Raw genomic sequence first — 14,371 nt, 5'->3', positions numbered from 1 at the left:
GGATGACATTGCAGCAGCTGCTGCACCAGAGGTGTTACCTGTGGACCCTCCCTTTCCTGGTGGACCGGCTGACTTGTCCTTGCTCCACTCTTATGCCGGTCATGTGGCGTTGCCACTCTGGTATAATTCAAATAATGTAAGTGTATTTTTTTTAATTGTTTTTTCTTTATGTTAAAATATTTTCTTTAATTTAAATGTGTGTTTGTTTAATTATTATATCCACTTTTATATGTGTTTTTTTTTAATTCTATTTTTTATGTTTAATTATTTTCTTTTAATGTGTGTTTGTTTAATTATTATATCCACTTTTATATGTGTTTTTTTTAATTCTTTTTCTTTATGTTTAATTATTTTCTTTAAATGTGTGTTTGTTTAATTATTATATACACTTTTATATGTTTTTTTTAATTCTATTTTTTATGTTTAATTGTTTTCTTTATATGTGTTTTTGTTTAAACCATATTTATTTTTCTATTATTTCAGGTTCGTAAGCTCCGCGTGCTTAAACCGATTAATCATGGGGTCAAGATTCTCACTCTCGGACGCCCTAACGGGAATGAGAATTGGTTTTGGGATCCGCTTAAGCAGAGTGGGCTACATGACTTGGTTTACTTGGGGTACTCCACCGTGCCTCATGCCCTGCTGATGACTTTATGCGAGAGGTGGCATCCTGAGACCAGCACCTTTCACATGCTCATGGGGGAGATGACTGTGACATTGGATGATGTCGCATGTCTCACACATCTTCCTATTGAGGGGCGGATGTTGAGTCATGGGAAGAAGATGCTGAAGCATGAGGGAGCGGCACTGCTTATGACGTATCTGGGTGTGTTGCAGCATGAGGCTGAAAAGATTTGCGGTCAGGAGTACGGTGGGTACATTAGCTACCCGAGGCTGAGGGACTTCTATACCACGTACCTTGGTAGGGCCAACTTATTGGCTGGTACGGAGGATCCGGAGGAGCTTGAGGAGCTGGCGAGGGTTAGGACTTACTACGTCCGATGTTACCTTCTCTACTTGGTCGGATGCTTGTTGTTTGGCGATAGAAGCAACAAGCGCATCGAGTTGATATATTTGACGACCATGGAGGACGGCTACGCAGGGATGCGTAATTATTCCTGGGGAGGTATGACCCTCGCCTACCTATACGGCGAGTTAGCTGATGCATCTAGGCCTGGAGACAGAGCTCTTGGGGGGAGCGTGACACTGCTCACTGTAAGAAAACTTAAATTTTATATTTATGTTAACTTTATTTTTTTGTTAACTTTTACTTTTTTGTTATATTTTTCCGTGCGTAATAATTTATAAATGTTATTTGTTTGGTTTGTGCAGGCATGGTTTTTGGCGCATTTTTCAGGGTTTTACAGTGTTGATCCCAACACTGACTACGTGGAAAACTATCCGGTTGTAGCGAGGTGGGGTCATGGGGAGGGGATCACGTATCGGTCACTACTTGATCGTATACAGTTAGATGATGTATGCTGGGGGCCGTACGAGGAGCACAGAGAGATCCAGGACTTCGAGGAGGTTTTCTGGTATTCTGGGTGGATTATGTGCGGTGTCCGTAGGGTGTACCGTCACTTGCCCGAGAGGGTTTTGAGGCAGTACGGATACGTGCAGACCATCCCAGACATCCGACTGATGTTAGGGACCTCTCATTCTAATAGTTTCATATATTAACTAATTTCTAACCTATTCCTTCACCTGGTGAGTCGACAGCACAGCTCCGAGCGGCGAGCATACATCTCTCTGTCTTTCATACTTCTCAGCACCACCGCTGCCTGAAACACTCCCCACCTCCTCCGTCGTTGCCGGCTCGCACGACGCTTCTGTTGAAGAAATTAATTTGATACTATCTCACTTGCTTCTTCCTTTGTTAACTCTGGCAAACTACTCATGGTGTTTGGTCAGAGAGATCGTAACAAGCCTTTTGTGGCTCGTCGAAATTACCAACCCAATGCCAATGCCAACGCCAATCGGAATAACCAAACCCATTCCTCTCCCCGGTATTACTTTTCCTAATTCATTTCAATTTTCACTCTTTTTCAACTCATGCTCAAAAGGGTAGCAGAAAAACACAATTTTGAATTGGGTTTTAGTTTATTTTTTGTTTGATTCTAATTTGTTAATTTTATTACAGGAGACAGAAGATTATAGAGCAGAGAAAGTCACTTCCTATTGCTTCAGGTATTTAATTTGTTTGATTTTTTGTGTTTTGAATGTTCTTACTTTCATATTTATCATGTGTGACCGCTGGCATTGTTTTTATTGTAGTTGAGAAGAGATTAATTGAAGAGGTTCAGAAGAATGATATTTTGATTGTTGTTGGTGAAACTGGAAGTGGAAAAACTACACGTAGGTTACATCTTATCCTATTAATCAACGTGTTTATGATCATATCGTTTATAGTTTAGGGTATGTTTGGATTTACTTATCTGAGCTTATTTACTCGCATAAGCACTTGTGAGTTGTGAGAATGTTTGAGAGTTTTTATGAAAACAACAAATAACATGTTCATAAGCTGTTTTTAGCTTATTTCCATAAGTTCTCTAGGATAGATTATGAAAACAGCTTATAGCTTATATGAAAACAATTTGGCTTTGTTTTATCTTTGTTTTAAAAATAATTTATGTTGTATGATAAATGCTTATGTGATACACACTTAATTTAGCTGTTTATTCAAACATGCATTAGGTTTTTAAGAGAAGGAACGAAAAAAGGAATTTTAGAGATAGCAGATTCTTGCTGTGTTTATGTTTATTGCATTGTACTGTGTAGAGATTCCACAATTTTTATTTCATGCTGGATTTTGCCACGACGGGAAAGTTGTTGGGATAACTCAGCCGAGACGTGTTGCTGCTATCACTGTGGCCAAGCGTGTTGCTGAAGAATGTGGTTGTGAGTTGGGCCAAAAGGTTGGGTACTCTGTTAGATTTGATGATTCTACTTCCAACTCAACAAGGATCAAATATATGACAGATGGGTTGCTTCTGAGGTACAACTTTTTTGTAGCTTTGATTTCTGGGAGTGTTTCCTATCAAGACATGATACTCTAATTTTTTTTTTTCTTTCATTCTTGATGTCAGACTATAAAAAATAGCATACCACTTTTTTTAAATCAATTGTATTCAACGACGGGTGAGTAACATCCCCTTCCCCGTCGTTGATGCAGGTTTGAGATAGTTACACGATTTGAAGTAGTTAAGGAGGTTTCAGATTAAATATTTTCTTTTTCATGGTTTGTATTTGTAAGGACTGTTTTTCTTATGGTAAAGTTAATAAGCATTTTTTACTTGTGTTTACAGGGAGGCATTGTTGGATCCTTATCTTTCTAAGTATTCTGTTATAATTGTCGATGAAGCACACGAGAGAACTGTCCACACTGATGTCTTGATGGGCTTGCTAAAAAATGTGCAACTTGCTCGGTCAAATTCTATCAAAGATGGTCGGAACCTTAATAATGAGAACAAGAATACAAATGGTTTCATGTTGTTGGATAAAGATAATGGCCAGAATGGAAGTTCTCTTAGAAAAGACCACCGCAAAAAGAGTTCTCCATTGAAGTTAATCATCATGTCTGCAAGTCTTGATGCTCGCACCTTCTCTGAGTACTTTGGTGGTGCCAAAGCTGTTCACATCCAAGGGAGACAGTTTCCTGTGGATATATTTTATACTCGTCATCCAAAAACAGATTATGTAGATGCTGCCTTGATAACGATTTTCCAGGTCATTGGTTTAATCAGTGCATGTAATAATTTAATAACGTGGTTTAACTTATTTTATTGTAAGAGACCTTAGATCCTAATGCACCTCAGTCTTAGGACAGTAATTCTGTGTATGCATTTATGGTACATGTTTGTGCATTGCATCAGTCATTCAGCCATACTGCTGTTAATACACACACCGACACACAGATTAGATTATAACATCGCGGCGATGGCTGAGAAGTTAAGTTCATATTATTGTCATTTAAAGTCTTGTGTCTTTGATGTTATAGGTTCATCAAGATGAGGCTCCTGGTGATATACTAGTATTTCTGACTGGGCAAGAAGAGATTGATGCTGTTGAAAGGCTTATCAAGGAGCGACTTTCAAAGTTACCTCAAGAATATCAGAGGCTTCAAGTTGTGCCAATATATGCAGCTCTTCCATCTGAGCAGCAAATGCGAGCCTTTGCACCGGCTCCATCTGGGTTTCATAAGGTATCCTGTAGCTATGCATATTATCCTTTGTTAAATTATCGTATTACTTCTGCATAGAATTTTATAGAAAAATCAGGAAAATAAGTTTAATTTATCCAATCGTTATTTTTTTATTTAATTTAAACAGTTGACATTTCCATCTAGGTTTTTATTTATTCTCTTGAAGCACTCTGTTTCCTATGACGATGTTATTAATTTATAAAGTAAATGCTGGTTCCCGGTTGCCTCATTTAGTGCCTCAGCGTGTTTAGAACATATGCTCGTGCTTTAATATTGCATATTTTGTTATATGGAAGTTTCATCATTGGAAGTTCTCTTAGACACGTTAGACTTATATAATGATCATCTTCTGTTAGAACTGGTATCGAAAGTAGAAAAAGTAAGATCGAAAAACTGAAAATTGCAAAAAAGTGGTTCTTGAGTTGATAACAATATGCACGATGGCCAATATATCAAATTGGTGGATACATCAGCCTCCGGTTTCAAGTACCTGCAACTTCCAAATTCTACAACCCCCACAAACTCGCTACTTTCTAGTTCCACCCGTATTTATGAGTTATAACTCCCCCTTCCTGTCTCTTCTTGGTTAGTTATTCAGATACAATGTATTTCCTATACTGTCCCCTGCTCTTCCTCATATCGCTATAAATTAATAGGAAGTTTCTCAACATCTTCCATTTACATTCATGATTTGTTACCTCTACTCTCTATCGTTTGACAGCGTTGCCATTGTGGTCCAATTCCTCTGATGTCAAATTCAGAACTAACATTTTTTTTCTTCCAACGTCATTATTTGCTTTGTTGCTTCTATCATTGGATCACTTTGGTTGTAATGTACTATATGTATTGTTTTTTATACCGTCACACTTACCGAAATGCACCTACCAGTATCTATGTATACCAACCTATGATTTTCCTTTACTTATAAGTTATAACCTTCATCATGTAATATGTCACCATCACCTATACTCCTTTTGGAACTATGCCATCTGAACTGGCAACAATCCTTATACAAAACAGTGTCTGCTAGGAGTAGGACCATATTTTTTTCCCATAGTAGAGTGTCACCTTTTTAGTTTGAGCCTGTGAATAACAATAACACCAATCAAGCCTTTAATGTGAGCTACTTTATATTCAAAGTAACCTCTGATATTTATCATAGCAGGTAATCACATGTCTTAAATTTTATTCAACTTGGCACTTTCTTGTTCTGTTAGGTGATATTGGCAACTAATATTGCCGAGACATCAATTACGATTCCTGGAATCAAGTATGTAATTGATCCTGGACTTGTAAAAGCGCGTTCCTATGATCCTGGAAAAGGCATGGAATCTTTAATTGTAGTACCTACATCCAAGTCTCAGGCATTGCAAAGAAGGTATGGTACTGGATTATGTTTCAATCTGTTTAATATTTGATTCTGTTTCATGTTTAATTGCTGCTGCAATTGTTGGTTGAATTAATTTAGTTAATGTAATGAAAATTAAACAAGTTTGGTTCAGTTTAACTGAGAATGACTTCCTTTCTCATTTCAAGTTGAGTTTGTTGATGACCTTTGATTTTCCTCAAAAAATGTGTATTTTCTTAACTAAGGTCTTTGAAATGTGAATCCAGCATCATTATTTCTAGAACTTCTTTTTTGTTAAACATGGCTTGGCATAACAACAACAATTAACTAAAACCTTATCCCACTAGTTGTGGGCGGCTATGAGTCAAATGATGCCATAATTTAAATGACACCATAATCAAAACCATTGATTTCCCTCAAAAACATGTATTTTCTTAACAAAGACTTTGGAAATGTGAATCTACCATCATTACTTCTAGAACTTGTTTTTTTTATTACACATACCGAGGCATTACAACAACAATAATAAAACCTTATCCCACTAGTTGGGGTCGGCTATATGAGTCGAATGCCACCGTAGTTCCCTATCTTGTGATAAGTTCAGAAATAGATTCCCTACTTCTAAATCTCTCTTGATGGTTTGGCCTATAGTTTTTCATGGTCTCGCTCTACCTTTAACCATTGGACTATCTTTTATCTAGCAAACTTTCCTTCATAGTGTCGTGTGTGTCCACTCATCTATCTTAACCTTCTTATTATGCAACATAAGTAATATATTTAGTTTGATTTTGCTAGAAGAGTAGTGCAAATTGATTATCTGCATTTTGGTAACAGTGGGCGTGCAGGGCGTGAAGGACCTGGAAAATGCTTTCGGCTATATCCAGAAAATGAATTTGAGAAACTTGAGGATTCAACAATGCCGGAAATTAAGCGTTGCAACCTTTCTAATGTCATTTTGCAGCTTAAGGCTTTGGGTGTTGACGACATATTAGGGTTCGATTTCATTGAGAAACCTTCAAGGTGAGAACCTTATCAAAATTTTGGTTTGACAACTTCCCTACTTATGCATATTTGTGGATAAGTTCTGATTGCTTATATTTTTAAGGCCAAGTTACTATGTAGATTTTAAAGTTTCACTTTGTTTTTAAATAGGTTCTTATACTTGAAAAAAAATTAGTGTTCTGAAAGAAACTATTTGAAAATTCATGAAACTACAGGGGTCTGCAGACTAATGAAGCCTGTTTAAAATATGCATGTCCTGAAAGCTTTTCTTTCCACCTTCTGCTTATCTTTTAAAAGGATTTTTAAGTCACTTGAAAAGATGCTATTATCTCTCTACCAAGATGATTCCTTCAACCTATATAGGTCCTTTTGATTATCCTTTAATTTCTTTTTGTTGTAATGTGATCTAAACTGGAGATAAAAATCCATTTGAATATTAGGTGCTTCAATTCAAATTTTCTGTCATGAAAAATAAAAATATTGAGGTCTGACTATATTGTATTCCTATACAGAAAGAATAAGAATGACATGACATTTATATTGACAAATAACCAAAAATCAATAAAAGTGTCATATATATTATTAATGCAGAAATATTTTTAGGAATATTTGTATACTGATAAAGAAACTAAGAAAAATACATAGACAGCACTAAATAAAACCTTGCTTGGACCATGAACTTGTACCTTAAAATGAATCTATAAATATAATTTCTATGTACCTGAAAACTACAAAATATTAAAAGTGGGCTTCCGAGAAATGTTTTGGACTGAATGGAGAAAATACATTTACCTGAGTTATTAAACACGTATGTTCGACTTACTGGTTTTCAACCTTGCACACAAGGCAATCAGTAGTGAGTTCAAATATTTGAAACCTCTATTGACTCAGTTTCTTTGATGTCAGTTGTCTCATGCATTGTACTCCAGAACTAAATTACGAACATTTTTATAGAGTTCTTCGTTTCTTTCTGTGTTTTCGAAAAGTATATCACCGAGCAACATATTACTCAAAGCTTGTACCTGTCACATGTTTTAACAGGACAGCTATAGTAAAATCATTGGAGCAGCTATTTTTGTTAGGTGCTTTGACAGATGACTGTCAACTATCTGATCCAGTTGGACGTCAAATGGCCCGACTTCCCTTGGACCCAGTTTATGCCAAAGCTCTTATTTTAGCAAGTCAGTTTAACTGCTTGGAAGAGATGTTGATAGCTGTTGCAATGCTTTCTGCGGAATCCATATTTTATTTTCCGCGCGACAAGTATGAAGAGGTTTGAAGAGTGAATTCGGATTGTAATCCATTCCTATCATATTCTATTGTTCTATTTTGGTGAAACGTAAATACGTGCATGAATCATTGATTATGTGCTATGCCACTCTATTGGTATATTCACCGTTTAACAAAATATTTGAAAAATATCATACGGATGGTTTAACTATATGCGATTGGTAATGACCGTATGAAAATTCTAGTCTTCATTTGACGTCAACTTGTCTTCTCTACACTTAACTTATTGTGCTTCTCTGATTTATGGCCAGGCAAGAACTGCAGCTAAGAGCTTTGCAAGTCCAGAGGGAGACCACATCACTCTGATTAATGTGTTTAGAGCAGCTACTGATTTATTGGAGAAGAGAACTATCGAAATTAATAAAATGAAAAATGAAAAGGATTTTAGAAAATGGTGCAAAGAAAATTTTATCAATAGCCGTTCTCTTAGACATGCTCGTGACATTCACAGGTTGTTTTATTGTGCTTAAACTTTATTTCAAGGCATCTATAATATCCTCAAGACATTTTATGCATTCTAATTTCTGAAACGCCTTTTTCAGGCAGATTCAAGGACATGTTCAACAAATGGGTCTGAAACTTGCTTCTTGTGGAGAAGATATGCTTCAATTTCGCAGATGCCTTGTTGCTTCCTTTTTCCTCAATGCAGCTGTGAAGCAGCCAGATGGAACCTACAGGTATCCATTTTAACTTCAAAATTCTTGGGCAGGCCCATTAGGCCATCTAATTGGAATCATTACATGAAAATATCGTTTAGTTTTGAAATTTTTCATTGGTAATTATGATTCGCTAATTGGAGTCCTGACCTTACATGCATATACACTCTTATAATATTTTGCTTTTTTGTTTTTACTTATACTTTTATGATAAAAAAAGACTCTTACTGCTTCTTCACACAACAGGGCTTTGGCAAGTGGTCAGGTGGTGCAGATCCATCCTTCGTCTGTATTGTTCAGGAAGAAACCAGAGTGCATAATATTTAATGAACTGATTCAAACTAATAACAAGTATGTCCGTGATTTAACCAGAGTTGACAACCTATGGTTAACTGAACTGGCTCCTCAGTTTTATGCTATGCAGAATTAAGTTCTTGATGGGGCTTTACACAGGTAATTAAGATTATTGTTATTTTGATATGTTTTTCTTTTTGGTCTTGACCCTGTTGGGTGGTTTTTGAATATGTATTATGCGCAAATTTTATTTTGCGTCCATGACTTCATGTGATCCTCTATCACCGTCTTCATTATTGATCTGAATGTAATCGAAAATTCATCTTTATTTTTTTTTTATGGTGGAAGGGGCAAAAGTTGTAATTATCTTTAATTAAAGAAGCATATATGTTCAGAGAGAGAGAGAGAGAGAGAGAGAGAGAGAGAGAGGGGGAGGGAGGGAGGGAGGGAGGGAGGGAGGGGGAGGGAGGGAGGGAGGGAGGGAGGGAGATTGAGAGAATCGCTCATATTTTCATATATTTGAATTGTGTATTACAATTTTCTGATCTGTTAATAACAGATTCTGGGAATTTATATTATTGTTATCCTGCACCCAGTATTGGCTTAACCTGCACATGTGGCACTCTATTTTTCACGTGCCTGATTATAGCTGTTACACAGCTAGAACACCAGAAAACTATCTAGAGATGATCTCACCCCTTGCAATAGTATAATGGTTCTGCTTTCTGCCTAGAAACAGTTTCAGTTCAATAAAACAGTAATTTCATGTAAATCAAATTGCTGTGTGTTAAATCTTGTTATGAAATATAATATAGTTGCATGAGCTAGCTAGCATCCCTGTACCCCCAAAAATAAATTCTGCTGGAATAATTGCAAAATTTTCTCTATTCTTTCTTCATAAATTTAGGGGTTGAAATAATTGAAGGGCATTTATATGTTGGAACAGATAGGTGCAAGCTTCAGATTATGTCCGACCACTGTTTGCAGAGGTAGCATCTGTGGCTTTCAGTGACAAAAACTTTCTTTAAGGAGCATGTCTTTTGTATTTTGTAACCATTGATGTCTAAAAATGGAGATGTCACCAAGTACTCCAATGACAGGCCCCCTTTGCTGAATTGTTGCCACCTTATTTTCTCTTGAGCAGCTTAGGGTACTGAGATTCAAGAACGCAACTACGTTTATGGAAGGATGCATCTCATCTTACGGTTGAGAACCTCGTTGTAGTGGTGGTTTAAACTATGTAACTGAACACACAGACTATGACATTGTATATTTAATCTTACCTTAAAAATTTTGAGGGAAAAGAAATAGATGATGAGTTGGCAATTTTCCAGTAGATGTCAATGAATTATATGAATTGTGTGATTGATCTGAAAAATCATTTTTTGAAATCTGCATATTTGCATACCCTCCATGGCAGTTTCAAAGTTTCAATACTGTATTTTCTTTTCTCTTACATTAGGTGATATTTGAAGGATTTGGTGATGCAGAAAGCACGCAGTTTCATGCTGTAATACATCAAAGCTGTTGATATTAGATCGGACAGTCTAGATTATACATCAATTGAATGATCTCAGCCATTGATCTAAACCAGACGGTCCTTATTTGTATCCCTCAATCAAAGTAAACCAGTGTGGCACGCAGCTCTGATATGGAAAAATAAAATAAAAAAGTCAACAAAAAATATACCAAACCTTATAAATGAACTATTGATATAATTGAATCGGATAATAAACTAATATTTAAGCTCACTTGCTGCCACCATTTGGAGTTGGTTGCTGGCATTTGGGAAGTTTGCAATAGAGGTTGGACTCTTCAATGTAACCACTGGCTCCTCAGTTTTATGCTATGCAGAATTAAGTTCTTGATGGGGCTTTACACAGGTAATTAAGATTATTGTTATTTTGATATGTTTTTCTTTTTAATGTAATTGCAAATATATATTGGTCTTGATTATATATTAACCAAAATCATATTAACTTTATTTTAGTTATGGAATATCGAACCAAAATCATGATTTTGAACCGAAATGTATTTTTAGGCTTGAAGTGTGAGAAATTTCTTTTCAACATTTACCATGAAAATGCACAATTAAACAACTATGAAAAGTCTAGGATTTATCGTGCCATGTTGAGTTGATGCTACTTCTGTATTTTACTTATTGAATTTTGCTCTCCCCCTGCAGTTTTCACTCGCGCCCTGCAGCATAGCCCAAATCACCCTTGCGCAAGTTAAGTTACGCTGCGTGACTTAACATGCGCACGTTGAGTCCTATGCGTGACTTAAAATGCGGTGCGTGAGTTAACTTGCGCAGCGTTACTTAAGTCACATATCAGCAATACAAAAACACATTTCCCTCATTTCCTAAACTTTCCAACTTCGAATTTTTTCCCCCCATATCCGATTTTCATCATTCTTGCGCCATTCAAAGCCAATTTCTTCCAAAATATCAAGTGATGATTACCCTACTTAATTCCATTTTATTTGTAGAAATTTTAGGTTTTTATAAATTTTGCTTGCATGTTAGTTTTGATGATTGTTAGTGATGAATTAACTTAGCAATTGTTGTTTAGAGTACAATGTGGTAGTTTAGGGTTCACAAATTGTTAGATTACCTAGTTGTTTGAAAATTGCACACTATGTGTTTGGTAAAATGTCTCAATGGTAATTATTTTGTTTTTTTGGATTGTGAATTATCAAATTAGTTAGAATATGGTTTGTTAATATTGATTATAATATGTTTGACTGCAATGTGGTAGTTTACGGATTGAAATGACATTGTTGGAATTTTAGTGTTGACTTGTTCGAAATGACAATGTCAGTGTGAAAATGTATCATTTAATTTGTAGTATGTTAAATGTTGTGCAGATATGCCTCAGAGGAATACGTCTCAGAGACCGCCTGAGCCGCCTTAGGATAGGAGTGACAGACTTAAGGGCAGGGAGGCCTGCCCCTACCGGTAGTGCACGAAGGGAGAAACAAGCATTACGCCCTCCTATGGCTGGTCGAGGGAGAGGTGGAGGAACGAGACTTGCTAGAGTTGATGCTGCAGGGGGGTCAACGTCACAGACGGGTCCATCCCAGGCAGTGAACCCGACACAGTATCAGCAGGATTATCAGGTGTATGAGCAGGCGCAGGATCAGACCTATCATTTTCAGGAGCCTTAGCCTCAATTGTATCAGTTTGATGCCTTTCAGCAGCATCAATATGAGGATCATCATGAGCAGCCTGGTATTGAGGAGCCTCAACAGCAGGATGATATTGAGCAGCCTCAGCAACATGATGGTGGGGATCGTTTTCAGAGGTGACGCTTTTACCTCACTTTGGTGGACATGTGGCATGCAGGGTCTGGGTCGATGCCGATGTACGTATAATTTAATTATTATTTTACTTATTTAATGTTAGAATTAAAATTTATGTTAGCATATATTTAATGTTTGATTTACTTATTATTTAATTAACGGTGTTGTTTGTTGTTTTTTGTTTTTGTATTTCAGTTTCGAAGAAAACATAGGGTGAAAGGTATCTTGCACGAGAAGAAACTGAGCCTTAAAAACTTGACATTGCCTATGCCGGGGGAACAAAACGAGTGATTTTGGTTAGAAGTGAATATGTCTGGTCTTACTCCCCTCCTGACTAGTGGGTACGAGAACATCTCTCACGGGTTTGTTTGTGCGATGACCATAGATGGTGTGGGGAGATGACCATCCCACTAGATGGTGTGGCGTGTCTCCTGGGCTTCCCCATCACTGGGAGGCTCCTTCCCGATAGAGAGTTTACCCGTGAGGAGGGGCTAGAGATGATGCAGATGGACCTACTGTTTACAGAGGAGGCTGCCGCTAAGGAGATGACAAAACAGGGTGCTGCTCACGTCAGTTTTGGTGTACTGAAGAGGTGCTACGAGGAACTCTTGAATAGGTGTAACCAGCTGCTTGTGAATGACACATAGAAGGAGCAAGACGAGCGAGCTGAAGTTAGGCTGGCCTGTATTAAGGCATTTCTGTTACTCTTGCTTGGCTGGACCATTTTTTCCGGGAAGAACAGCAAAAACATTAATCATCTTTGGCTGATTGCTATGCAAGATATGGACGAGTTGGACAGCTGGTCATGGGGTGGGATGGGACTTGCTTTCCTATATGAGCATCTATCTCTTACCTCCGACTCATCTGTGGCCTCCTATGGTGGTTCCATGACATTGCTTGTGGTAATATTTGTTTTTCCTTCTTTTTTACTTATTGAATCGTAAATGTTTAGTTGTTTGTATAATTCTTGCGGTGATATAAATATTTTTTTTCTGTGTTTGCAGGGATGGACTTTGGCGCACTTCTCGAACATTATTCCGAGGATTGATGATGATGCCTACGACCCTGCTGTTTCCCCACTTGTGAGTGAATGGAAACCTTCAAGGGGCTTTTCTAATCCTGGACACTACAGAGCTGTCATCGATTCGTTGGACCATTCACATGTCACCTGGAGGCCGTACGAGAGACGACGACATCACGCCCTTTCAGGACATATGCTAGTACTCCGGATGGATCATGGCCGGCAGCGACAGGATGGTCCGTAACTTGCCAGAGCCGGTTCTTAGGCAGTATGGGTATGTCGACTATTCTCAGGGCTTCTACAGACATTGAGCTTATTGCGGCGAATGATGTGGCTCAGGCCTTCATGGAGTTTGCTCTACATGTCCTCAGCCATCAGGATAGGGGTCATCCGGTTCCGGATAACCAGCCGTGGGCTCATACTAGGGGGTACATGAGATGATTCATTAGAGTATCACATCCTATTGTGAACCCCCCTGCGGCCATTCCTGACTATGCAGCTGCTGCCCCTCCTCGTCCTGTCCCTCCTTATGAGGAGGTTATTGTTAAGTAGCAGTGGGTCAGACATCCTCCAGACCCATACCAGATCATCAACAATATCAGAGCCAGAGTGGATGGTGCAATGGGACATCCTGCTGTGTTTCATAATCCAGAGGAGATTATGCGCTTGATGCAGGGCATACAGTCTGAGTGGAGCATGCTGGTGCAGGCTCTGCGGAGGAGGAGTAGGAGTCCACGGGATGGACAGTATGACTTGTGTAGCTTTTATGACTTGTGTAGTTTTTTTTGTATGACATTTTGTTGGATTTGGTTGTAATCCTATAACACTTGCGCTTTTTAGCGTTTTTATGACATTATTCGTTATTTTATTCCGTGTTTTATTCCGTTATTTTTCATAATATACTTATGACTTAATGCTTGATTGAATGAATGCTTGAATGAATGATGAAAAATGTTTGCTTGAATGAATGTATGAAAGAAGGATTGCAAAAAATAGGGAAAATAGATGTTTCTGCCTCTTCTGGTTGTATGCACAGACGGTGCGCGAGTTAACTCACGCATGTGTTAATGGTTGCGCAAGTTAACTCACGCAGTGATTTACACTTGCGATACTTAAGTTGCACAACATTAGTTAACTAACGCATACATTTACACTTGCGTTAGTTAACTAACGCATGGATATTTTGGGCATGCCTGCAGGACCTGAGCAAAATGTACAGAGTGAAAGCAGAATTCTTACTTATTTTCCTTTGGAAA

At 37.8% G+C, this 14,371-nt stretch overlaps 1 protein-coding gene across 6 annotated transcripts; it reads left to right on the top strand.

Moving 5' to 3' along the window:
- Positions 1-1,666: 1,666 nt before the first annotated feature.
- On the top strand, positions 1,667-13,995 carry LOC112419119 (pre-mRNA-splicing factor ATP-dependent RNA helicase DEAH10). Of its 6 annotated transcripts, XR_005643525.1 has the most exons (16): positions 1,667-2,006; positions 2,141-2,187; positions 2,275-2,355; positions 2,779-2,995; positions 3,306-3,726; positions 3,998-4,201; positions 5,419-5,579; positions 6,384-6,569; positions 7,593-7,824; positions 8,093-8,292; positions 8,384-8,518; positions 8,744-8,906; positions 10,631-10,674; positions 11,660-12,156; positions 12,290-12,996; positions 13,099-13,995. XR_005643525.1 is itself a non-coding variant. In XM_039828844.1 (13 exons), exons 1-12 carry the CDS (start codon positions 1,897-1,899, stop codon positions 8,925-8,927), a joined length of 2,178 nt encoding a protein of 725 aa, XP_039684778.1. In that variant the 5' UTR covers positions 1,668-1,896; the 3' UTR covers positions 8,928-8,950; positions 10,254-10,616. The 6 variants fall into 6 exon arrangements, 4 of the variants coding, with proteins under 4 accessions (XP_039684778.1, XP_039684776.1, XP_039684779.1 ...); XR_005643524.1 differs by lacking the exon at positions 10,631-10,674 and having other exon boundaries at positions 1,668-2,006; positions 8,744-8,950; XM_039828844.1 differs by lacking the exons at positions 10,631-10,674; positions 11,660-12,156; positions 12,290-12,996; positions 13,099-13,995 and adding an exon at positions 10,254-10,616 and having other exon boundaries at positions 1,668-2,006; positions 8,744-8,950.
- Positions 13,996-14,371: the final 376 nt, after the last annotated feature.

The sequence above is a fragment of the Medicago truncatula genome, chromosome 8 (assembly GCF_003473485.1).
Source record: "Medicago truncatula cultivar Jemalong A17 chromosome 8, MtrunA17r5.0-ANR, whole genome shotgun sequence".
Classification (NCBI taxonomy): Eukaryota; Viridiplantae; Streptophyta; class Magnoliopsida; order Fabales; family Fabaceae; genus Medicago; species Medicago truncatula.
Note: the sequence above shows the minus strand (reverse complement) of the source record. Positions and strands in the feature narration are given on the sequence as shown.

Bases quoted from the DNA above. Each gene is read 5' to 3' on its own strand.
- LOC112419119 (XM_039828844.1), top strand. From the start codon at position 1,897: ATGGTGTTTGGTCAGAGAGATCGTAACAAGCCTTTTGTGGCTCGTCGA. The intron at 5,580-6,383 runs GTATGGTACTGG...TTTTGGTAACAG, and splicing joins TCTCAGGCATTGCAAAGAAG to TGGGCGTGCAGGGCGTGAAG. The intron at 6,570-7,592 runs GTGAGAACCTTA...ATGTTTTAACAG, and splicing joins TTCATTGAGAAACCTTCAAG to GACAGCTATAGTAAAATCAT.